Source organism: Aptenodytes forsteri, unplaced genomic scaffold (genome assembly GCF_000699145.1).
Source record: "Aptenodytes forsteri isolate BGI_AS27 unplaced genomic scaffold, ASM69914v1 Scaffold438, whole genome shotgun sequence".
Classification (NCBI taxonomy): domain Eukaryota; kingdom Metazoa; phylum Chordata; class Aves; order Sphenisciformes; family Spheniscidae; genus Aptenodytes; species Aptenodytes forsteri.
This window is the reverse complement of record NW_008795673.1, coordinates 796,237-822,820: the sequence shown is the minus strand read 5'-3', so window position 1 is coordinate 822,820 and position 26,584 is coordinate 796,237. Positions and strand designations below refer to the sequence as shown.

Here is a 26,584-nt window from a genome sequence, read left to right as displayed (position 1 = left end):
CCTATATATGCAATATACAAGATGATATAAAATATTGTATGTTTAGCGGACGATGGATTTTTTTTTTTTAAATAATATCAGGTCTTTTTTAAAGGGAAGTAGCATAAGGCTTCGCTAAGTATTTACCCTGCAAACGCCTCTGAGCACAAGTCCTGGAGCATTCAAAGCCAAGTTCAGACCTTGTTTCAGGCAAGATGGACGCATTTGTTGAGTACTTACCAGTGGAGGATCTTGTGCCTTGATTGTTTGACAGGATTATACAGTAGAAGAGAAAAACTTATATGTGGATTTATAAAATAAGGATCAAAGCGCTTTACTTCTCAGTAACGTAAGCAGGTCATAAGAGCTTTTAGCCTAGACATAAGCGTCTGGTGGTGCCATGCACTTGAAAGCAAGCAAGTAACCACTAGCTCTTATTTTTATCAGTAAGAAAGAAAGGTTGCCGGACCTGCTTTCACAACGATGAATGGCAGTAGGAAAGAAAAAGGAACTGGGTTTTAGTTCCTTTTGAAACTTTACAAAATGATGCCAACAAGACAGTCCCGTTTTGTGGCAGTGGTTGAAGAGGAAGAGGGATGCTTAGGGCAACCGGTACCTTATCCCAAGTCAGCACAGGGGTAGCTGGGCTCGGCTTAGGATGCCTAGCTGAGGATACCCCGGGGATGTGGTACCTGAGGACAGGAGGAGCTGTGGCTCTCCTCCCTCAGCCGCAGCAGGGGACTGTGGTCACGTCCAGTATCTCCCGGGGGCTTCAGTGCTCGCCAGAGACGAGGCCGGTGCCATGCTTGTATGATCAAACGACATAGCATGGTTAGAGATGTTTTCTGGAAAGCTGTTGTAGGTACAGAGATTTGTCCACTGAGAACTGGATCATTAAAGTAATTTTTAGGAAAATACAACATTGCCGGATTGCCTTCCAGTCACAGGCATTGGTGAATGCCTGCTGAAACAGTCTTCGATATGCTGCCTTTTTATTTTCTTGAATTAGAGCTTTTCCCTTGTGCACTATTTTAATTTCTTGCTGTGCTGAGCTACCGTTAATAAGGAAGAAGTCTCAGTCCTTTCCCTAAAAAGCTGGCCTGTCGCAGCACTGCTGTTGCTGTCACAGGGAGCTCTTGGTACCCAGAGCTGAGGCATCTGCGTAAGCTCTTTCTGTGATGATGTGTTTGCAATAATCTGTTAATCTGCTCTAATAATCTACTCTACTTTCACTGCATTTTCCTGATAAGTGAAATTATATTTGAATAAAACCCAGTACTTATAAATTCCTGGTTTCAGCTGGAAGGATGTTTTAATAGCTGGTCTCAAATCTGCTGAAAAGCAGATTTTATGGTAGAAATGCTAATGAAGCTTTAACAGCAGCAACTGGCAGCCGTACCGAGGAATTCAGGGGTTCTATATTTGGGTGTCAGAGATTAGTAAATAGATTTGTGCCATCTGAATCTATTTTTGTCAGCAAAATTGACTTCAATATTTTATGCGTATTTTAAAAAAAAAAAAACAACCTGTATCGCTGTGAAAGTTTCTGCATTTTGAGGCCAGCTCTCGGCTAATCTTCCCAAGCAGTCTGTATGACTCAGATTTCGAAGTCTTTATTCAAAAGGTCACATCCTGATCTAATACCATTAGTATAAACCCAGGATAATTTAGTTGATGTGGATGGAGGTGCTTGTCACTTCAGTTTTTTGATCTTAATATAAATCTGGCCAAGAGTAGGTTGCGTTTGTGAAGCTAATGCCGTGTTCTTGAACACATCACAGGAAGGCGAAGATTGATTTTTCACATCTAGATGAATCCTTTCTACATGATGCAGGTCACCTCTCGCTCCAGCAAGATGCTGGTAATTTCAGCTAGTCCACTTTAAAACAGGAATATGGGAAGAATGTTTGTCATGTTTTCTTTGCCCTTTTTTTTATGGATTAGCGTTCAAATGTCTACATTTGATACATTTTCCGCTTCTCAGAACTGCCGGAAGCATATATATTCATGTGTTCATATGCAGCAATTTTAAACCGCAATCCTTTTTAAACTCCTTTTTTTGCCTTCTTTTGACACACTAGTAAAGCTGGCGTGAGGATCTCATGTAGCTGTAGGCTTGCCACACGTCCAAAAAAAACCCCCAAATCAAAAACTGCAGTATCCACTATGTGAAAGTGGATATATGGGTTTATTTCCACAGTGCCCACAGAAATGAATCAAGAATGTTAAATTAAAAGACAAACAAACATACTAATCACTTCTTTCTGTGTTTTCCCACTGGATCATATCTTAATGGCATCTTCTAGACTGGAGCCTTTTGGAGGAATGTTAATATTTTATGTAAGGAGGAATAATAAATAGCGGTAAAATGCAGCTTGAATGCTTAAATCTCCTGAAGGAATGGCACTCGTACCATTCCCCCCAGGTGGGACACATTTCTTATTCACCGTAATTTAGGTGTATTTTACCAAATAACATCATGTTGTATGCTGGAGCACTTGTAGTTCTGTTTGGATAAATCCTTTTGCAATGGTTTTTATCTTTTATATTTACTTTTTTTATTTTGGGTGTCCGTAGTAAAGAAGTAAGTAATTAATTAAAGATAGGATTACCGAAATTCTGGCTGTCTTCTCAGTCAGCTAGTTTGACATGATTATTAAGGCTGGATATATTGCTTGTAATAACTTGTGAGTGAATGGCTCACCCGTCTTGTACCCCCCTCCCTTTCCTCAGGAACTTGGATGAGTGATACGCTTCTAGAAGTAGCACAAATTTTCTTCAGGATTAATAGAACAAAATAAATACTGACTTTTTCCCCCCCACCCTCAGGTTGCCCTTGTTCTCCTTTTCAAATCAAATGTCACATTGACTCAAATCCGGCGTTGGAAGCATGCGGGGAACTGCAGCACATCAGCCCGGCGCAATGTATCCATCAAACTGGAAGGAAGCCCAAAACCAAAACTCCACTGGCCAAAATGCATCCTCTGCAGAAACCCCAAGGCAAGTGGCTTTGTCCTTCTAGCAATTGTACAAGCTTCTATCACACGTGAAGTGTAATATTTTTAAATGAATTGTTTTAATTTTAGTTCACAGCAAAATAGTTATTTTTATGTTCTAAGGTTCAGTACAGCCAATAGGGTTTTATTACCTTCATTTTTTCCAACGTTAGATAACCTCTTAGGGAAGCCTTCAAGAAGAAATTGATTCAGGAACAACAGATACTTTATTTGTCGATTTATATTTCTTGTACTGTTGTTATACCACATGCAGCTGTGAAGTGTAAGTTTAATTTAGCAATATTGTTTTCATTCTTATTGATTTTTTTAAAAAAAGTATTTAGGTAAGAATAGCTTATTGTTTAAACCTGGTCTGTTTTCTATTTATTGTAAGAACTATGCATAGCAACAGGAAATGCTTAAATGGAACGAATGTATTTTAAAAATGAGAAGGAGGTAAACCAGTCACATGCAGGGGTAGCATGTGGGCTGTGGTAATTCCACAGACCTGCCAGACTCATAGTAAAATAGGTGGCAATCCCAAAGTATGGTAGAAGAGAAGCCAGGAAGAAGCATGTTCCAGCTGGTCTCCAGGCAGGTCTTCTGGTCTCCCCAGGCTTTTCTTCCCTAAAACTTCTGAATGCTGAAAAAAGACTGCAGTAAATTTCTTTAAAGAGGATAAATTGTTTTCATGTTTCGCCATCAGTGAAATGACATGTGGTCTCTCTTTGTAATGTCAATTTGTCAAGTGCCTCCACTGCCACCACCTTCTGCTTTGTAGAATTGGTTAAAATACTGTATATAATGAGTGCTTGCCTTAAGGTAATTGGAGATGCAGAAAGCATATAGTTTGAGAAGCGTTTGGAACAAAGGAGGGTGAGCCCGAAGAAGATACTAAGTTCATAAACCAAATTTTTTTTAAGAAGCCTGTCCATGTGATAGACGGTCATTGTCATGTGAGAAAAAGAGAAAAGGTATTTTGGTCACCATTAGGGTGTGTTGTACAAACTGATATAGCCTGCTTTTTATATATAAGTATTTCAGAAAAGTTGGAGGGAGCCTACTTAGCTTGATTCAAATCATGCTTAAAAGTTACCCAAGTAGATTAGTACAATCTGTTTCCATCACTGAGATAGGTACTGCTTCTTCTTTCTGCTGCTCACACACATCCAAGCTCTCTCTCCCATTACAGCCATAAGCTTAGAACCAAAGAAGTCAGTGTATCTTACTGGCTGGTTAATGCTCTGAAAAGGATGGAAATTTGTTAATGAGGTGAAATTAACACCCAAAGGTAAAATGCTTTCTTGACTAGTTACTCTTGCTAATACTTTTTTTGACAGAACTCAGTTTCTTGGGCTTCTTGATGTCACTGTAAAAGTAGTCCAAGAAGAAACAGGAGTCCCAGTGAAAATTCCCATGAGAGACTGTTGTGTAGTACCCAATACTCGAAAATCTGACCAGCTAATGTCTCAGACTGAGCCAGGTTAGCCAAAGCTACAAATTGGCGTTACAAGTCTTGGTCATGGATGTGCCAGTCATCTTCCTGAAAGACACTTCTTTGTCATAAATTTTAAATAATGGTTTTATTATTTCACTTCACTTCTTTATAATAAAACTACTTTTAAAAAGTATCTGCAATTAGCTTACATATGACAGTAGAGAACAATGCGTACAATACTTTGCAAGGAAGGGAAGATGGTACAATTTTTTTCTCTTCACTTTTATTGACTTTGTAAATTTGAAATGGCTTTTCTCCCTTGTATAGTTATTAGTCTCCTGTTACTGTATGGGTTGTATACCCAGTAAAGAAAGGAAAACACTTCATGCCTCTCCAGGAAAATGAAATCGTCAAAATTTAGAAAAAAAAAGTTGTTTTTATTAAATTGACTGTATTGAAGTTGACCTTTTTCCTGCAAACCATACTTGCTTCCTCTTGGTGGCCATGTCCAAAAAAAGCAGTTGTGACAGTGTGGTGCATTTCCTTGCAGCAGACATAAATCTTTCCTCAGTTTTTTGTTGGTATTTTTATGGAAGAACCTTTCTTCCCAGGGCTTTCTCCCTAGAGCTACATGGATGCCTCATTAAGGCCTGTTTCTTATTGATTTGTTGGGTGGGATGTGCTGGCATCACCACCTGAGACCCTAGGAGCAGCTCTCTACTCCCACCCAAGGCTGTTGGGTCATTTATTCTTTCTTTGAGTGTATTCCCTTCCCAGGGGATAGCCCTTCATAATCTGCTTCATCATGTGTATTTTTTTAGGTCTCTTCTTGTCAAGGGACCTTAAGTGAAGTAAGTAAATCTGCAAGCGCGACTCACACCACTTGAGTTTCTCTTTATTAGGTCCTCCCAGCTTGCCCAGTGAGTTGTGACAGACCCACCACGGCTGGGATGATTGGTGGGAATGCCTCCATCAAGTCGCTAATAAACGCGTGTTGACTCTTTCCATATTACTGTAGAGGAGGCACTTGTGAGAGAGAAATTCATGGGCTGGGGGGGCTGAAGTAATGCAAAGGCTAAGATGCTCATTTTGCAGTGAGGGAAGGGTCCTTATTCCCTGCTGTTTTACACACCCAGGGCCAAGCCTGGACTGTACCTTCTCCCACATATTTAACCTTGTCTTTCCCTTTTCTAATTCTGTCCTGCTGCTTCTCGTTATTTCACTTGTTCCTTCTGCAACAAAGATTTTGTGTCTTCGTTTCTGCCTCCTCCAAATAGCCGTGGGCTGCTATGTAAAACCTTCAGGAGGAGGAGGACTGGGGAAATACCATTCCAGCGCATGGCTTCACCTGAAACATGCTCTATAATACTAAAATCTCTTCCGTGCAGCTGAGTTGCTTTCTCTACTCCACCAGTTTACCTGTCTGTGCGCACGATGGGCACTGGAACCTGCGTCCAAGGCGGTGCTGCTTTGTGGCTGGGACCCGGAGTGAGAAAATAGCAGCATTGGTTTCTGCGTGGGCCAGGACTCGTGGCAGGGGGCTTCAGAGCGTGAGCAGGAGTTTTGCTTGGGCTGCCACTTTGGGTCCTGGATCCCTACCTAAAAGCAGCACCTACTTTTTTCCTGGGGCTGACTGTTCATTTAGTACTTATGATGATAGCGCACATACCGATGAGCTCCTCTAGTGTTGTTTGTTCTTAGTGTGCAGATCTTTCATTCACTCTTTCATAGAAGTCTAAAATGGTTTTGAGTTTAAAAGTCTGTGTTGTGATATGTAACACCGCTTCCTTGTAAATTCTGAATGTAGGAGTTTTGTGTCAGCTCTGGAGCTGGACGGGGCTCTGAGCAACCCGATGTAGTTGAAGATGTCCCTGCTCATTGCAGGGGGGTTGGACTAGATGACCTTTAGAGGTGTCTTCCAACCCAAACCATTCTATGATTCTATGATCTTGTGTGCTTTAAATTTTGCTTCCTAAGTAGTGCTCGATAAGGTCAGCGGCTTTGCCTCCGTGCTGATGTCTCCATTTCTCAAAATTATTTCAGTAAATAAAAATTCAGAATTAACAGAAGTGTTTTCCTCCTTCCTTTTTGTCCAGCGCAGAGTGTGTTGTCTCAGGTGATTCAGGTGGAGTCCACTAACAGGAAAGACATAAAATGTTTACATGGGCAGCAGTGACACCCATTGCTATGAGTGTAAATGCTTTGGCAGTGAACTTCAGCTTTTGAGTGTTCTGGACTAGCCTGAAACTATGAAGGGCCTGATAGGGGATGTGGGGTAGGTTCTTGCCTGTCTGCCTGCTGCATTATGCACCTTCTGTAAAGAGCCTAGAGCTTGCCTTTTCTGTCTAGATGAGCCAGATGGTTGTGTGGATTCTTTTTTTTTAGGTTGTTTTGTTTTGTTTTTACAAGGAGAAATGTGGCCGGGCACTCACTGATCATGCGGTGCGCAAGTGAAAACCTGGTGAACAAAACACAGAGCTCCACCATCCCATTTTATATGCCAGATGATTTTCTTTTCCTGCTTACCTGTTATTCCTGTGTAAGATAGGTTTTGTGGTGGTGTTTCCAAAATTGACCTATAACACCTTTATTTTAAAACAGGAATTCCAGATGTTTTTGGAGACTGGGCAAATCAGTCCTTTTATAGGAAGCGTCCCATTGAAGCTCAAATCCTTAGAAGATTTGAATTTATTCTTTGGTGCTGAAATAAACTCAGTAATGTGGATAGTTTAAAATCTGACGTATACTCGGAGCTCAAAAATTCTTTAACAGTCCTTCGTCACTGACCTCAGACAACAACCGTCCATAGCTGGGGCAGGGAGGACATCTGGGCTGATGCAGACCTTAAAACAGATGCAGAGCCTTCTGCAGGGTAGGGACAACAGGAATTGGCTTTCTGGGTGCATATGCCTCCGTTTAGCCTCCTAAAGAAAGTAACCCTGAAATTACATTCAGAACAGTTGCCAATTAAAGCTCCATTACAGTGTTAACCACATTATGCTGATGTGCCATATGGACAATTTAAAAATTGGAAATGTTTGAAATAAATTGTTTTTGAAAATGTTGTTTAATAAAACAGGTATTTAGAGTTTCCTCATTTGATGTGTTAACTCTTTGGATAGTCTAGACCAGAGGGGATACTTGGCAGCACCACTCCAAGTAGCGTGTGCTTTGGGAGTAATTGCGCAGTCGGTTTTCCTACCTTCCAGTGTCAGGGCTGCCTGTGTGAGGTTGATTTCACTGTATGAAACTGTAACAGCATGTGAACCTGTTTCTGGGTTACTGCTTGCGTAATTCTAAAACCATTTACTCTGCAATCAATACAAGGTCTGAATAAATTTTTAAAAATTACATTACATTTAAATTACATTACATTTTTTTAAAATACTGTATTAAACTTTGTACCTTTGCCTCCTAGCGAATCCTTAAGCAGAATGTATACGTTCTTACAACATGTGCTTTATTTATATCGTATATAACTCAATGTAGAACCAAAAGAGGAAGGAAATTTATGAAGACTACACCACAGAAGAGATGGGGGAGGGAGAATGAAAGGAAGAAAAGCTATTATGTCTGTGGCGTTTTTGACCAAGCAAACACAAGGCACTGAAATCCATGGTGGGATTGTTTTTTGGTGGTTTGTTTTGGGTTGGGTTTTGGTTGTTTTTTTTTTTCCTTTTTTCCCAGTGTAAGAGAGTCAACAGAGTGCCTGAGTTTTGAAAAGCCATGGGAGGGGAAACTCGTTAGTGTGATTGAGATGGTGAGCACATTTGCAAAAACGAAGTGTGAGCTGTGCATCCTGTTTGGTAACAAGGAAGCGGTAAAGTTCTGCGACGGTTTGTTAACACGTCTGATACGGCTGTAGAAATACAAAATAGAAGCCCGTCATTTTTCTTCAGCGTACAGCGGTCTGCTTTGGTGTAAGAAATACTTCGGGACTGCACCTGTGCACTTTATAAAGGCTGGTGAAAGAATGGATACTCCTCGTTCTGCATTGAGCACTTGGATTTTGTTCCCAGTTTAGGCTAAAGAAGATGGAGATTTATCCTCCCATTTTTTCCCCTCTCTTTTATTAGTACCTCCTAAGCCTGTCCATCTCAAACCTGGGCAGGAAAGAATTCCTCCTGCACCTTCTCGGCCTTTGCCAGCTGATCCCAAGTCGTCGAGGAGCTTAGCGCCTGGAGAGGAAGAAATACCGATATCAGCAGGAGTCAACACGCTCATTGAGAAATTTGAAAGTATTAGGTAAATATGACTTTGTGAGATCTGCTCTAATCTCCCTGTTCTGCATTTTTTAACTTAGAATATAACAATAGAAAATACAAAATGTAATTGTCATGTAGAAAGTCCTCTTGGGATGATTTCTACTGGAAGTGCGAAACCTGAGTGACTACACAATGATTTATTAATTTTTTTTTTTATAAAAGCATGTATTCCAGCGACTTTTAGTTTGTAACATACAGCTGTTCTTATGGAGCTTAAGACTGCTGAATTTGGTAAGTGTTCCACAGGAAACAAGTAGCCCAGAGTCTGCTTTCAGTAAGTTGACTTGATATCGGGATTGGTTTTTGCATTATAGGAACTTGATTATTGTGAAATAAAATAATTGAATTTTCCATCTCAGATTCAATAAACGTCAGACATACTGTTAGCTTGCTTCTTGGAGGCAGGGGAGAGTTAAATCGCAATGTACTGTGAAACAACGTCAGGTAGAACAGCGTTTCCTCTGAAACTTTATATATAAGACATTAAATAGGATAAAATATATGTATTTTGCTGTAAAACCAGCTCGTTTTACAAACACATGAAAATTCTCTCTGAAGACCAAATTTGCCTGATGAAGTGAAGTGATTTTTTTCATAAAGAGGGAGATGGAGACAGAGACACTGTACTGTGCCTTGGAGTGTATTATCACCTGGGTGAATCTGGTAAGGTGTCTTTCGAAAAGAAAAAGTAGTGCTGCCTTGTGTTTCAAAAACATCCTCTCTCTGGCAGAAAATACCTTGCCCCAAAGGCTTTGTTCTGTTGAAGAACGTGAGTTCCTGTTTAAACGAACCCACAACCAAATGCTTCTTCTAAAGATGATTCCTTCTTCACCAAACCTTCAAACCAGACTTCTTCAAGGCAACGTGGGGAGTATTAAAGGTCCGGGATTCTAGTGGTGCTGTTCCAGTAAAACTTATGGCTAGGGGTGGTGTGTTTTTATCAGAAATTGCTGGGTGAATATTATTACAGCAATGTGCACACACTTGCCTCCTAGGATTAGCAGGGGTGTGCAAGAAATACAACTTGAATCAAATGATAATCAGGCCCTCTCTCCTTTGGGGCACTCTTGAAACCTCTGAGTGTTAATATGAATGACTGTGGTGCTTTCTCCTCACCTGCAGGCAACCTGTACATATTCTTCAAAGAAACCAGCTGAATTTAGCTCTTAAGATGGAACCTGGCCTGGACTCATCCAAACAACCGAGCTCGTGTGACTGTGACATGGTAGCTTCCAGCGGCTCTTCCACAAATGAAAAAAGTGAACCAGATGAAAATGAGCCAGACGTACCGTGCAGTGCAGATCTTTCTAACACAGACATAATGAAAATTAAAGAGCTAAGCATAGGCGATAACAAAAGCCATGAAGACTGTACTGCTGTGACTGTGAGCAAAGAGCCCTCTGGAGAGCTTGGCAACAAAGACTCAACTGCAGAACTGAACGGTAATGGTAAAATTCCCAACAGAGACAGTGGCATCGACAGCCCTTCTTGTAGCGTGGCAGGGGAAACCTTCCCTAGCGAAGAAGGCGCAGAGCAAAAGAAGGCCAGCGTGGCTGGGAACCCAGGGGAGATGGAACCTGACAAAAAGGGCACCAAACCTTCCTCTGTGGAGCAGAAGAGAGACTCCACGCAGGATGAAGACAGTGACATTGATGAAGGAAGCAGTGAGGAACAAGAGACAGCAGAAGTGCCAAAGTTAGAATATTTGGATGTAAACAAGGTAAGGTAGTTTGTTCATTACTGTTAAGTGCTCTGAAACCAGTTCCTGCCTCTGGCCAGAGAGCCCTTGCATCACTTTCATACATTGTTTGGGGTTTTTTGTTTGGTTGGTTTTATGTCAAAGGATCATGACAGTCATCATAATTTCCTGCTTGATGCAGGTCATAACTTGTTCCTGACCTAGATAGTATCTTTTAGAAAGGTTCCTAGTCTTGATTTAAAAGGTTTCATATAAGAGAATCCATCATAGCCAGAGGTAAGTGGTTAAAATTTAAGTGCTTTTGTAGGTAAAGACTCGCACCTTGTGTTTCTTGTTTGGATCTGTCTAGGTTCAGCTTCTAGCTGTTAGATCATGTTGTTTGCAGTGAGGCTCCGTGATAATGCAGGGGCTAATGGGATAGTGCATCTTGCAGGGTCAGGGCCTTGCATCCTAGAAGGACGTGCTTGATGGAAATCTCTTCTAACAGTAATTTTTTTTTTGTTTTTACACAAAGCCCGTGCTTCTATTGGTGCGACTACTTTTGAGTGCAAAGAAGTTGTTTTGAGGGTAGTTATATCAAATTACTCTTCAGGAAAGTGTAGCTAGAAGAGATTTTCCTTGAATCCAGAGTAATGTAGTCCAGGCTGTTGTGTATTTGCTGCAGCTGTATAAGATTAATGACAGATTCCTTTGATTATCTGTTTATCCGGACAGTTATTTTTAGAAATAGTGATGATAGAATGGGTTAGATTTTTCCAGAAAAAGAAAACAGAAGATGCTTTGAGCAAAATGTCTGCAAAGTATTCCACTTTTTGTTTGGTGGGTTTTTTTGTTTGTGTTTGGGGGTGTGTTGGGTTTTTTTCTTTTTTCCCCCTCAGCCATCATGACAGTAAAGTTTAATATACTGGATTTTTGGGGTTTTTTTAAAGAATATGATGAGCACTAGCAACTAATGAACTGTAGCTGGTGAACTGTAGCGTTCACACCTCAGTTTGTGCAAATCGGGTGGTTCTGTTGAAATCGCCAAATCTGTCCTGATTTGTGTATGTCAAGAGCTTGTCCCTTGGGAAATGTGGCAGTTGAAACTCATTCAGTAGCTTCTGGGTCAAATCAGCCAGTGACTATTGAAGAGTGATGAAAATTGCATGCGGGTATGTGGTGTGCAAGAAGTTCTGTCTCTCAGAGCTGACAAGTAACAGTTTCAGAGTACAACTAATGCTCTGTGGTGTCCCCTTTTTTTCCAAGAATAGAAGACAGCCTGATGAGGCAAACATACCAACAGGAAGGTATGAAAAAGCCCCAGACTTTCTCTCGCGAGTGCATTGCTTTATGCTGCCGTTCTTCCTGCTGCTTTATCTCAAGCTCAGCCTGGTGTGACTGGACTCACCTTCCATTCATGCCGTTCAGACGCTGCCTTTGTAGCCTGGGACTCTCCAGTACTCCATTGCTGTGCTGCTGCTTCTGCAGATTCGGTGAATGTCAAACCTGCCAGGTGCTAGAGCAAGGTTAAGTCAGAGGGAAGTGGAAAGGACCCAGCAGACTAGGAAGCAGTGAGGGCTGCATGAACCAGGTCTGTTTGGCCAAACCCAACTGCTTTCTGTAGATGGGGAAGATGTGACCTCCTTCTCCTCTCTGCCAGTCTGCAGCCCCACCTGGCAGCTGGTGCGGATTCAGGAGGACAGACCCGTCGGCCTGTCCCATCTCCTTGAGAGCCAGGGAGGACACCCTTGCCTTGGCACTGCGTACATCGGACATGACTGTCTGGGCATGGAAGGCTGTGGTGCAGATTGCCTTGGGCTTGCACAGGAGTAAATCCATGGCAATATGAGTCAGGGGATCCAGCAGGACTGCAGGGTCTCGTACTGCCGAGGGAGACCTCTGTCTTTTATCTTGTATGCAAGAATTTAATGGGGCGGTCAGCAGGAAACATCTTAGTGATGGAGACTCCAATTAACATCTATCTATTAGCATCTATTAACACAACATCTAATGCATCCATTGACATCTGGTATCTCTTCAGTAGTCTGCAGGTGAAAGCTTGTTTACATCTCAGATGTGCAGCATCACCATCACGGTGCAAGGCTTCTCGCCTGCTGCTGTTGGTTTTCCCTCGTGTGTGTGTTTATACATACACACGCATATTGTGAAATACTTCAATTACTTTATATTCATAATATATATGTATGTGCATGTTTGCAACTGAAATATTATTTAAAAGATTGTTTATTAGTTGCAACACTCCAGCAAGAAAATAATACATTAAACTAAAAAATCTTTAATCTGGTAATAAAATTTACTGTTTGGACTAGGAATGTAGTATCAAACCAACTGTGGCAAACCCAAGCAGAAGACTTTACCCTATCAGTAAGAAGTGCCTTGCTGACAAATACCAATGTTTTGTAAGACATCAGAGTTTTGATGGCTGTTTTTTAAGTCTTGTTCCTTAGGTTAAGTATCCATATAGTATGAAATAATGCTGATAAAACACAGAGTTACGAGGTCATACTTCTCTAGCATGCTTGGTGAATTTATAAAAGAGAGAGATCTCTAGAGGAAGATTTTTTTTGGTTTGTTTTTCTTGTGCTGCTCTTCTTCTGGAAGTGCATTTATGTGATGCGCTTCAGGTTCTCCCTTGGATTTTGTGTTGATTTCACCTTCAAAAAGGCATTTTTGATACTGACCAAGCCACACTAAGTTAGCTTGTTTTTGCAGCCACGTGGAGGGGGAAGGCTTAGAGATTTGCTGCCTCTTCTGTAGTGTAAGGATTGTGCCCTCTTCTGGGGATGAGGCGCGTGAAGCCAATTTGTGTGTTAGGTGTCCACATCATCCTCCCAGTCTCCCCTTTGATTCCGTGGCAGATTTGGGGCACTGTGGACTAAGGGTTAGGGTAAAGGGCCATGGCTTCCAGCGAGGAGAGCCAGCACGATTTGAAGTTGACTTGTTCAGTGGTTATTCTTAAGCTGGAAGTTCACACCACCCTTAACAAAACTAGTAATTTTCCAGAAAACAAGGTACCTGCCCCGCTGGAAGGAAGAGAGGAGGGTTCAGTCGGCAGCAGCTGTTGGCGTGAGAGCTGGGGAGACCCCAGCTCCTCCAGAAAGCTTTGTCTTGGGAGCCAGCATCTTTTTCCTGCTTCCCCCTTCCTACCCCTAGTACCAGGCTTTGCAGCTGCACGACAGAGGTAACCAGCACTCTCATTAAATATGCAAGTTTCCAGAAAGCTTTGTTATAGTTGGAGGAGGATGCATAAGAAGTACAGCTGCAGAATGATTTAATGACGGCTCAGTAACTCCTAGGATATCAAGTTAAGTGAAGCTCATGAATAAACATAAGTAGGAAAAAAAAATCAGATTTGCTTTTTTCTTCTCTAATTTTCTGCTTCAGATATCTCTCCATCCACCACCCAAGCTTTCACACATCCCGTGGCTGGTGAAGTAACATTGCCTGATATGACTCGTATTGTTTTATGTAGTCTAGGTTTAGCTCTGCAGTGTGATGTGGCTTCCTTTGGGAGTCTGCAGCACAGTCTAACAGGTCTCACTATTAGCACACAATTATTGGAAAATGTTTTAAAATCTCAGGAGTGACTTACTGGGATTTCCAGTTATCTTTTATCAAAATGAAAATGAACAAGGAGAGCTTATTAGTTTTGATAATGTCCCAGAAAATGTCAGGAGCTCCAAGAACTGAGGCATGTTAGCCTTGATGGTTACAAAAAAAAGAAATGACATAAAAGTGAGACCGAGGGGCTGTCATGCTCTGTAGTCATATACCCAAGGCTTTTGCTGACTGCCTGGGAGCAGTGGAGTAATGCTTCTGAGATGGCTAACACTGCTTCATATCTTTTTATTTAGATATTTTTCACTAAGAGTAATATGTGCTTGTTAGTAATCACCAAAAAATGTCTTTCTCCATCTGTCCTGCTTCCTGCTGGGTAAAATAGTAATAATGAAGTCCCACGTGGGCCTCATACAGTCACTGACACACACTTCCATTCTGCCTGTACATAGCTGGAATTTCACTTCTGATTTCATTGTACAGTTTGTGTTGAAAAATTTGGCCTGCAGTCCTGCAAGTCAGACCTTTGGGTAAGATTATCTCCATGTATATTCTGAAAAAAAATTGCATAGGTCAATGTTTTAGTCATAATGCTGGTTAAGAAATATGAGGTATGTTCTCATAATTATTTTTTTTCTAAATACCCTAAGGAAAATGAGATCTCAACACAACAAAGAAGAAGTCCAAGCATAGGATAACTTTTCCATATTGTTTTCAGCATTTTTGAGTAGGAAGTTGTCTATAATCTTTCTGGGACTTTCTGCATTCTTTGTAGGGGTGACTGGTGGGGTTTTAAAGCATAACCGTATGTGATTTTAACCTAAGCTGTATCCCAGCAGCTTTCTTTGCAAGGTTCACCGAAAGCCTCTTGTGATAGAGATGCTAACTGGATATGGTTGCGCCCAACCAATTCTATGAAAAATGGTTGCTGCAGGGTATTGCCCAAGTTTTCTCATATCAAGCCTTTGGTTTTTACTTTAAATTTTCATTTCAAATTTGCTTTTCATGATAGCCAGGTCAGTCTTTGCATCCATGAATCCGTGGCCCAGGCGTGCTCGGCGGGCGCCCAGCCGGGTCGGTGGGTGGGTTCGCAGGAAACGGCGATGCACTTGTGGCCACTTGGTTGCACAAATCAGCTCAGCATGTGCCATTCCCCAGTTTGTATCTGGGATTGGGGTATTTGGGGTGCAAATATATTCCCACCACAGGTGTGGATCTGACCTTTATGAGAAGCTGGTTCTGTTTGTTTTCAGGCTGGCGTTTCCTTTTTTTTTTTAAATGTTTTATGGACAGTTACGGCTGGAAATGAATTTTTGAACCTTCTGCAAAGAAGTGAAAGAGCATCGTGTGACTGCTGCTTCGAGCACCGGAGTGAGCTTCCTGTGTTGTGAAGTCAACACCTACCGCTTCCCTTTTCTCGTCTTTCTTGTCACCCCGCCAGCTAAACTGTTTTAACAAGGCTCTGCAGTAGATGTACGGTTGTAGTGTATGGCTGTGGAGGACAGTCACAACGTGCCGTGGCCGTGCCAAGCAGTCAGCCAGCAAGCGCATTGGGCAAAGCAGGAGTGAAATATATTTGCAAGAATCGAACAGCCTAAAATCTGTGTAGGGTGGAAGACTACGAGTATTTTACGTTTCTGTGTCATTTATGTGCCTTGTAAATGGCACGTTGTTTTTCCAGGGCTTCATTAGTAAGGTTAAATATGCTTCACTGGTGTGACTTAAAGACTTAAATAAGACTGTTACGTAAGGAATATAATCCACATTTAAGTTTTTCAAATTTGTTTTACTTTTCCTTTAGAAACATAGACCATGAAATATCTCATTCATAGTGGACTGAATTACGGCTCAGGCTTTGTTAAAGCTGTCCTGCCGTGGCACAAAACAAGGTTAGAAAAATGGGACTGCCTCACATTTAATTTATCTACTATTTCATTTAAAATGTTATGTCCACTGAAAGGCAAATATGTTGCAAGTTAGTCCGAAAAACATGCCTCTCTCTGCCACTAGCAGACAGCAACTGAAGATAGAGTCGCTCTTTAAAACTGAGCTCAAGCTGAGAGTCTGTTCAGCCGTTGTTTGGTATTTAAGCAGATGTCAGCAAGTTTTTTGGAAATATAAACTGAGTTGCAGATGGTGAAGGTCAGGAGGTTAAAAAGTGCCTGCGCTATGTAAAGATTTACTTCTGAGAACAAATGTAGTTGGTTGGAAATAATTATTTTTCAAATTCTGAATTCAAACAAATCAAAGGATGCTCTTGGTGGCTGGCGTGCCGGCCTGATTACGTCACCGCCTTTCATTCAGGCGCTCTTCTGCGCCCAGCAAAACTGGCAAATAAATTCTTTCTCAGTGAGAGCTCCTCATAGTTACTGGAATTTGAATGGCCAGCAATGCATTTCATTATAAGCTGTAATATGTTGTATTTGCTTGTAACAAGTTCAAAGCTTTGTTGTGCTGTGATTTTTTTTTTCTTTCCCCCTAAATATTAATATAGATCACATGAATGAATGGAGCAGGATGTTGTGTAGCGTATTAGAGTAGCTTTAAAGGGTGTTTTGAGTTTGCTTGAAATAATTTGAGTAGCGGGGTAGGCAGAGTATGTGTCAAAGCTTTATTCATGGTGTGGTTGCCCCTCTCCATGTTTGTGCCTAGAAAGAGAGGGATTGCTTTGAAGGAAGACTGGTGCTGTTTCAAATGCAGAAAAGCTATTCACCTTCCTTCAATTAATACTTATGTCACAGAACTGTGGGTACTTCATGCTAAGTGGTACCTCATTTCATGTAGGATAACTGTGGGTCTGGTTTGTTTGAATTCACGGCTAGCTTTGAAAAGTCTTCGAGGTCTTTCAGTTGTGTTGCAGTTTGCCTAAATGTGTGTGTGGGGTATTTAAATTTTTCTCATCAACTTTGTTTAGAAACAAAGCAAGATGATGTTGAAGAAGCTTAAGGAGAACATTTAACTGACATTTTCTAACAGTATGATGGTGGTCAGCAGGGTTATGTCTAGAAATGCCTGCCACAAATGCTAGCGAGCGCGCAGAGATAGGCATTTGGGATGGAAAGCGCTGTTGCTGGTGAGGGGCCCAGGTGCTTCCTGAACTGGAAACAGCCCTGCGTGTTTAATAGAATTCAGCTGGACTTTTACTCCATGGATTTGTCTGGTCCTTTTGTGAACCTGCGTGAAGGTTTACTGTCTGCAGTGACATGTTGTTCGAGGAAGCGGCTCTTGGTCTTGAAGCAGCACCTCAGTAATTTTAATTTATGTTCTTTAGTTTTCCCATGGAAGAAATAGTGAATAATTGAATCCAGTTGATGCTCTCTGTTCCGTTAATCATTTATACATCTCTCTTACCTTCCTTGCAGTTGTCTTTTCTTTCCAGATCCAGCCCAGTAAAATTTCCCTACTTTGATCATCCTTGCTGCCCCTTTTGGGCGTTCATATTCCTGAACACAAACCAGCCAGCTCTCAGTTCTGGACCCTAGTTTTGGTTTGGTTATATGTAAGCATGGTGTTTAAAGTCTAGACCCTTAAAAAGGTATCTAGAGTTTGTCAGAAAGCTAAAGCCTGTATCCTAATAATTCAAGTATTTTTAAGCACTTAGAGAGCGAAGAGTCTGTGTAGCTTTTGGCTAAGCTGTGAGTAAAGTCAGTGCTTCATAGCTGCATTCAAGTTTTTTAATTAGCCCTTTCTCATTTTATTTTTTTAAATGAGCTTAATGAAAGACTTCACTGAGTGACTTGGGTTACATTGCTGAAAATTCTTTCCAGGGAATTGGCCGGTGTTTAAAGCTGCACAAAAATCTTAGAAATATGCCATAGAGAGTAGTGCTGCGCTGGCCAGGGAGAGAAGTCTGTGGCCAAACAGGTCTGGTTTCTAGTTTTCTTTTTCGTCACAGGACCTGAATCCAAAAAGGAGAATGGTTGATTTGGAGTCTAGTGCCTTAGTTACCAAATAGACTAGACATATTTCTAGATTTGGAGGATGTTTCTGGTTCTTTACAGAAAACCATAATGAACTAAAGTGATATCCTGACCAGCCATTGACTGCATTACTAATTGCTCTTTCAGCAAATAGCTTTAAAAATGTCTCTGGAGCAAACTGATCCTTTTGTGAGGGATGCGGAGCAGATTCTGAAATGTGTTAACCTCTTTCACTTCAAGCTTCTCTACTGGCAGGGAATTTGGCCCACTGAGAAAATGGAAAAGAGAACAGTTGATGAAACTTAGGTTTGTAGGTGCAGATGGATTGTGTTATTTGTAACTTTTTTTTCAGTGTACAGAGCCCCAAAAGCTATTCAACATCGCAAATGAACTGCTCCATACAGAAGAAGCGTATGTTAAAAGACTCCATCTGTTGGACCAGGTAATTCAATTTTGAATAAACTCTGCTTTTTTTTCTGTGAGCAGCAATGATGTCTCCTGTTCATCCCCTAACCTATAGCCCGATAGTGTGAAAACGCTGTTTATAGGTGGGAGATGGAGTTTGCTTGCCAGACTGCGTGCCGTGGGTCCCAGAGGTGAGCTTTTGGCACGTGGGTTCCCTGAGCTGGAACCCGAGTATTAGGATGTCGGAAAGAGGAATGGGAAAGCAGCAGCCCAAGATACAGACACCATCAGCGTTCGGTTCCTCCCTGGAGTGTACATGGAGGGGAAATCACGGGGATGCTGAAGGCACTGAGAAATGATGAAATCCATGATTGCTCTGTAATGTGCAAGAGGCTTGAGTTTTACTAAAATCACATGGGTCAGCCCCGCGCTCACAGTGAATTATTTTTTATTTTACCCACTGTGTTTCCTAATTGCTGTCCATCATGTTTACACGTGGGGATAAAGTAAAACTGGTGTGATGAGTCTGAACTTTATTCCACGTAAACACTGAGGTGAGTCTACATGGTTCAGGCATTTCTATAATTATCTCAAAGAAAAAAAAAAAGAGAATGTGCAGGAAAGAAGTAAAAATGAGGATGAGTCACACTGCTAACCAAGTGCTTTTTAAAATTGAGTTTAAAAAAAAAAAAAAAAAAAAAAAAAAAAAAAAAAAAAAAAAAAAAAAAAAAAAAAAAAAAAAAAAAAAAAAAAAAAAAAAAAAAAAAAAAAAAAAAAAAAAAAAAAAAAAAAAAAAAAAAAAAAAAAAAAAAAAAAAAAAAAAAAAAAAAAAAAAAAAAAAAAAAAAAAAAAAAAAAAAAAAAAAAAAAAAAAAAAAAAAAAAAAAAAAAAAAAAAAAGAAAAGAAAATTGTCACCTTGCTAGAAATCTTGTTAGAAGCGGTAACTTGCAGAGCCCTCTACCCTCCGACTCTAGGACCTCTGTGGAAGACTTTCCAGTGTTTGCTTTGGATCAGTAGAGACTGAGACTGTTTCAAGACCTTAGAAATCTAGGGAGTGTCTTTCCCTTTTGTTTAGTACAGTGTAATTTTTCCCACAGAGAAACAAAATAATCATATGGTTTATTTTGCTTCACGTAAATAGGAGTAAGTGCTTTTCAGGGACTGGTTGTTCTTTGCAACTTGCACTCCCAAATACAAGATGTCTGATCTTCTCAGTAGTTTCAATTTTTTTCGACTTACCCCTCGCATTTTTCTAATTTACATCCATGGCCCATAGTCATAAATCTAACCCTCATTGACAGTGGGCTTACATTTTGTGAACCTCCCGAAAGACCCCAAGGACTGACTACCAGAAGTCAAAAATTGTAGCTCTGTTCTAAGGCAGTCAGCTTTGTAATATTGCAGTCTAAAGCCAGTGTGTCTAGGATAGTTTTTTGTAAATATATATTGGTACTGTCTTGTTGTTTCATGCAGGTTTTTTGCACTAAGTTGTCAGAAGCAGGTATTTCATCTGAAGTGATAACGGGCATCTTTTCAAATATTTCTTCCATCTATTGTTTCCATGGACAATTTCTTCTTCCTGAGCTCAAAACAAGAATTACACAAGAATGGTGGGTAACTGTCATTACAATTATTTTAAAACTATGTTTCCAAGAAACTATAGCAACCATAAGGCCTAGTCTAATTCCAGAGTTTTTAATTGTTTAATGCAGTAGTTCACTTGTTACTTAACACATTGGTATGGAGTCTCTTAAGCGTTTCTGAACACAGGAATAGACCTGAGCACTCAAAATTTCTAGAGTACATTGTAAGAATTTTTTCAGTCCAAAGTATTGCCAGAGCTGTTTTCCGTACTGTATTTCCACTCTCCTATTATTGCAGTACTATGAAATTGCAGTACTAGGAAGGAAGGAAATTGCTTATTTTGGCCCCACTGTGACGTATTAAAAAAACGCAGTTACTTCCCGAAGAAGGAAAATGCATCATCATGTTACAGTCTGGACTTTGCGTGCCATGTTGGAGGCTTCAGTAGAAGCATCCATTTTATATTTTTAATGAATTTTGTTATGGTTATATAAAATTTAATTTTATGTTAAAATTAGCATTATAGCAGCAAACCAATGGAAAATCTGGACAGATAAGATAGATGACTTTATACCTATAAATCTGCTTATGTCTGTTATGTAACCACTTTGGTTGTTGAGTACCACAGCATTGCACGGTTTTTTACCCCAGAATTTGTCTTCCTTCTGTTCTAGGAGATAATAAATATTATTGCTTACAATGTATATGCGCTTTCTTTAAGAAAATAGATGTGGGTTGGTTGGGTTGTTTTTTTTTTTTCAATGAGTAATAATGGTCGAATACCAATTAAAATTTGGCAACTGTAATAAGTTGTAGATGATGCAGAAATGCAGCGCTAGGTAGAAAGGTTAATTGTAAGGCAGATCTAGGAAACGTGATTTGAGATGACACACTGGCTGCAAAGAGTGTCCTGCAGCGGAAGGTGCAGATAGTGCTGACACTGCACCTTTCCAAGTACCCTAAATGATGAAGACAAGACCAGAGTTCACATCTGTCTTGGCTGAGTCCAGTCTTCAAATAGTTCATCAATGACCAGGAGGAATAAATGAGTCTCAGCACCTTTGCACCTGACTTGCATTTACAGGGACAGCTGTAATAAAAGGGGAGGAAAACTGGAGAGTCTGGAAGTCAGAAGAGGACAGAAGCTTGTTAAACGGCTGAAGGGGCTCTAGTGCAGTCAGACTGCAAGTCGCGAGTTCAGCGGGAAAGAAAAGCTGGGGGAAAAATGGCTGGCGCTCTGCCTGGCCGTAAATTTGGAGGAGACAAAACAGGTTGTGTGGCTCCCGCTGCTGCCAGCCTGGGGGGGTCTCTAGGCGGCCGTGTGTCCGGCCCCCTGGGACTATGCAGCTGAACCGAGCGATCTCTTTGCATTAAAACCTCTTCAGATGTTTGGCTATGGTGGAAAAGATGATTTTTAAAACATAAAAGTTTCCCACAAGATTTTGTGCTGGACAGCAGAGATATATAGATGTTTGTTTAACAACGTGTAGTCAGTTTGAATCTGATTCACTTAAGGGAGTGATGGTGGGGGCAGAAATACCACCCTTTGTACGTCTAGATTAATGTTTAAGGTTTCATCTAAGGTACCATATAGATTACTTTAAACTAAACTTAGCCTGAAATATCTTGATTGCATATGTGTGTCAGTGCTTGTGCATGTGGGAGACCACTGTGAAAGTCTTACAGTTGTGTTTTCTCTCTGAAGATAGTATTGATTTCCAGAGATTTCGATACTTACCTGTCTCTTTCCCATAGGAATGTCAACCCACGGCTAGGAGATATCCTACAGAAACTTGCTCCTTTTCTGAAGATGTATGGAGAGTATGTAAAGAACTTTGACAGGGCAATGGACATGGTGAACACATGTATGCAGAGGTCCTCTCCATTCAAAGATGTTGTTCAGAACATACAGGTATGTTGTTAATTGGCATAATATGGTGTGGAGATCCTCATTTATTTGTGTGAGTTTATTTTTTTTCCAGTGCATGACACACAGTGTTTAGCTACAAGATAATACTGCTCTAATACTAAAAATACACAATTTTAGTGGCAGTCCTTTCTGTTTTGCTGCGTGACAGAGATTTTTTACATAGGTAGCTTTTTCTCCGTTCACGTATTTAAGAGGAGTATCAGAAGTCACAGAATGAAACTTCACCATTGGCCATTCTGACTGTGAACGTGTCCATTTATAAACTGTTTTCTATTTCTCTTCCTCATTACTAATTTTAATTGCTTTTTAATAAATACGTTTTCATTCTGAGGTGGGTGTACTTGAGTTTGGGCATGTCACTGGCAGCATCGGCTGTGGGTCTGATTTTTCTGAGGCTCACAAAGTGGCACGCAGCTCTCGGGGACCACAGCTCTGCAGGAGGATGCTCAGCATGGATTTTCATGTGTTTTCTCTTAATTATACAAAAAGCTGTGTGGGGAGGGGGGAAGAGCTCTGCTTATGCTGGCGTAGCCGTAAAACCTCTCTCTTTCCCTCAGGCCCTGGGCCAGCTGAAGGGATGCAGCAGGCTCCAGCACGCTTGGAAGCATCCCTCCGCCGGTGCTGGGAAGGCAGATACCGTCCTTTGGGAGGGGAGGGCTGGCAGGGAGCGGGTTAAGCTGAGGAGGGAGCACAGCTGCCTGCCCTAAATGGGAGGATTGTGGCTGGGCCAGCTGTCGGGAATCAAGTAATCCCCCAGCAAGCCGGGAGAGGAGAGGCCCTGAGGAGAGGCCCTGCGCGGAGGGTCAGGGCTGCCGGCCGGTGACTCAGACAGAAGCTTGGAGAAGCAGGAACTGGGGAAGGTCCTCTCCTACCAGGCTCTCACTCCACGTGGCCTTTTCTTAACCTTTTTCTGTCTGAACCCAGCCTGCTCTCGCCGAGGTTCTGTGCAGCAAGCACTGTAAAAAAAAAAAAAAAGCACACAGGCATTTTGCTGTCTTCAGTTTGTGCCAAGCCACTGACATCGCTTTCTGAAGTGTAAATCAGTTTGTGACTGTTTTCCCTACAGCACAGGCATCTGCCTACCCTAAAATTCATCTGTCTCTTCTCACCACCAAGCTACCAACACAAACGATCTGTGTTAGCCGTCAGTCTGCAAAACTGGTCTGCAGCTGTCTGAGACCCTGGGTATTTCTGCTGTTGCTTGAGCAAAACTTTGACAGGCAGTATGAACGCGGGCAATGCATATAGGAGATGCAATTCTGAAGCCTACTGATGACAGTATTTTGCTGTAGGTTATTTTAGCAGCAACATCACAGCAACTTTTGCTTCTGTCAATGACTGTAGCTGCAGGAGGCAAAGATTTGACCCAGAATACTTAGTCCACTCATCTGACCTATCTCTGTGCTATCAAAAGCCACAGTTACTTTTCAAAATACAGCTTAAGGCATTAACAATTATTAATTATGCTAAACTAGGGAAAACAGAAAACAAAAATCAAATGGTACTTATAAGTGAATGACTGACTTATCAAGCTTACTTTAGCTGACCTTGAAGATAAACATACTTCCTATTTGGTTCACATGCACCTACTGGGGCCAAAACTTGATAGCTGGTGAGTTTATTAGGACTTTTCTTTTGTCAACTTTCTCCTTATGCCATCACATAAGTACTTTTTAATGTATGTGTTTTGGATTGTCACATGAATTAAACACAGAGTAAACATTTATCCTTCCTCTGGTAAAGTCATTTGAATTGCAGTGTAAACTCTGTAAACTTTTAAAAATTGCATAGCATTAAACTTTTCCTATTTGGAACAGTTTATTTTGTCACTGCTGACTTTTTAGAGACGATAAACTTGGCATGTGAATACAACTGATGTGAGCCTTGAAGCGACTTCCTCTTCTGCTTCCCTATTGCTGTTCAGTGTTAAGGTTCATCCCATTGCAGGAGTAAAAAGACAATGGAGAAGGTTATAGTAAGTGGATTTGGGAATATAAACCAAGCGCTAATATGCAGTAGTGCAGTTCTGTGCCCCTTTTAGTTCTCCCCAGAATCCCTGACTCTTTCCGTCCCAGTTGTATTTTCTGGGAAACGTGGTGCTGTAAAACTCTGAGAGATAATAAATTCACTTCATCTCCTATAAACAGAAATATTGTTCACCCTGCTACACTGTGACAAGATATTTTTAAAAGCAAATTTATGTCTTTGAATTTCTGGAAGGATAGTTAATATTTTTCTATCAGACATTCATCTCATTATCTCCAGGCTTTGCTTTGAGAATCGGGCAAGTCAGCAGTGTGTCATGGGCTGTAATATTTATGAGGAAAATTGCAAATACCTGAAACAAGCACCTTTCTCTGAGAAAAGCATACTGAAACTAGTGTGGTTGTTGAGGGGTTGCTTACGCTAGAACAGACCAAGACGTGGCATTAGTGAGCTGACATAAAAATAATGCTATGGAGAAGAGCGTGTGTGTGTACATATGTGGTTAACATGCTGATGTGGGATTCAGGAGTCAGACTACATCACTAACAGAAACTTACTGTGTGCTTTAAAACAAGTTGCTTACTCTTACTGTGTTTCTCATTTCTCCTCCCCCCTTTTAAATAGCAGTATCCCATCACTTCATAGGGATCCTATGAAAATAAGTACACTGCAACAAACAGTACCATTGCAAGCAGAGCAGATCGGTGCCTTATCGGGTAATATTTAGTGTAATCGGTCTCAAACCTACCCCCCCTTCTTGGTCAAGTGAAAAAAAGAGAATTTGAGGCAGCTCCTTCTTCAGAGGGGAGGTTTAGGTTGGATATTAGGAAACATTTCTTCACCGAAAGGGCTGTCAAGCACTGGAACAGGCTGCACAGGGAAGTGGTGGCGTCACCATCCCTGGAGGTATTTAAAAGACGTGTAGATGTGGTGTTTAGGGACATGGTCTTGTGGTGGACTTGGCAGTGCTAGGTTAACGGTTGGACTCAATGATCTTAAGGGTGTTTTGTAACCTAATGAGTCTATGATTCTATGATAGCTTGAGAAGTTGTTTTACGCTCCTCTAACTGTATGTGAATGGTCATTTTTCATTGCTGTTTAACACCAAAGGCAGGAACAAAACCAAACCCTTTTGTTCTTGTTTTCTCTCCATTACAGAAACAGGAGGTGTGTGGAAACCTGACATTACAGCATCACATGCTTGAGCCAGTGCAAAGGATTCCTCGTTATGAGCTTCTCCTAAAGGACTATTTAAAGAAACTTCCAGAAGAGTCTCCAGACAGGAAAGATGCTGAAAGTACATGTAAACTCCTCTCTGTCTAATGAGCGCAATAAAATCTTGGAGAGTTTTTTCTTCACATGTTCAGATACTTTCAACTAGGGCTATGGTAGAAATGGAGATTTTAATTAATCAAATTATTGCCAAACATAGCACAAAGGGATTTTGAATGCTCTTAGAGCAGAGAAGAAAAGGGTTGATATATCAGCTCTAGGAATGAAGGAAGCTTTGGCAAATAAACAATGATAAAATATTGAAGTTTGTAATGGTAGAACATCTGGCATTTTTATTTAATCCATTGTATGGCCAAGGACAAATACAAGAGGACATCCTTGCAGTAGCCGGAGGAAGAAAATAAGAATGGTCTTAAATGTACATGCTTGCCTAGGAAAGCAGGTTAGGCTCTGTTAACACAAAGAAACAGGAGAAATGGACTTCTGCTGGTTTCTAGGAGTTTGTGATCTTGAACAGAACAGTGTCATGTTACCGTAAGCACACAAGCCCTGTTTTAGGAAAACATTCTTAAAAGCATGCTTGTGAAGACTTAAGTGAGACTTAAGTTAACTTCTAGTAGGTTGATTCCTAGGTGATTTTTTTTGTCACTGTGTGCTTTGGCTCACCTAGACTTTCAGGAGAGAAAGATGAAACATTTAGATGCACATGGACCAGCTGAACATGCAGAAGTGATTATGTGTATGACTGCTTATAAGCGTTCCTTTTACTTTATGGAAGGAAAAAATACAGTCCTTGCTTTTGCAACAGCAGTTTTGCAGGAAAAACACTAATCAGGGAGGTGAAAAAAAAACCCAAGGTGCTATTAACAGATATAATCCAGAGAATGCATGACTGTTGCTACCTTTATTGCAGAGTCACTGGAGCTCATATCTACAGCAGCGAACCATTCGAATGCAGCCATCCGAAAGATGGTGAGTAGAAATTGCATAATGGAATTGTAATCTGACTGAAACACTTGGTTGAACCACTGGTCCTCCTTTGCAGTAGGCTCAGTAAAGTAGGCTGGGGAGAGAATTTTCAAATACAGCGAGTCAGGCTTTAAACATTAGTTGGATATCTGAGTTCTCTTTATCATAAATGATCCTATTGCGGTTACCATGGGTTGTTGGGCCTAAATTTCACTTTCCCTGTTCTTGAGGACCCAATGGGTTGAAAAAGAAGGTCTTCATAAAACTCATTATTTACTTTTCATTGAAAAATGTTGAAAGTATTCCAATTAGGTCCATTCATAAGGTGTCCTTGCAGGTTTTCACACTATTTTTTTAGTCCTACAGGTCTTCACCAGACCAGAGGTTGTTTTGCTTTGATTTTGGCTCATCTTAAATGCACAGAATGTGCATTTAGCGTGTGTCAGTAGCTTTGGTAAGCTACACTTCTAAAGCTGGGCAGTCTGAGGCTGAGATTTTGAACATTGGCGCGTGCTTTACATACTGAAGAGATAGTGCATTACCATTAAAGTAAATGGACTTAGTAGTTACAGATGTTATCCCTTTTGTGCACCCAAGTGCCTCAGGAGCTTTTGTATCTAAC

The 26,584-nt window shown here is 40.9% G+C and overlaps 1 protein-coding gene across 1 annotated transcript in view; it reads left to right on the top strand.

Annotated features, from left to right (window-relative positions):
- The first annotated feature begins 2,939 nt into the window (after positions 1-2,939).
- Positions 2,940-26,584, top strand: part of FGD3 (FYVE, RhoGEF and PH domain containing 3) — a 50,915-nt gene continuing 27,270 nt past the window's right edge. The window contains exons 1-8 of the mRNA XM_009282572.2: positions 2,940-2,979; positions 8,490-8,658; positions 9,801-10,398; positions 18,208-18,297; positions 19,734-19,870; positions 21,600-21,756; positions 24,919-25,057; positions 25,907-25,965. Coding sequence (XP_009280847.1) covers positions 2,955-2,979; positions 8,490-8,658; positions 9,801-10,398; positions 18,208-18,297; positions 19,734-19,870; positions 21,600-21,756; positions 24,919-25,057; positions 25,907-25,965 — 1,374 coding nt within the window. The 5' untranslated portion in view covers positions 2,940-2,954. The remainder of the gene's footprint in view (positions 2,980-8,489; positions 8,659-9,800; positions 10,399-18,207; positions 18,298-19,733; positions 19,871-21,599; positions 21,757-24,918; positions 25,058-25,906; positions 25,966-26,584) is intronic.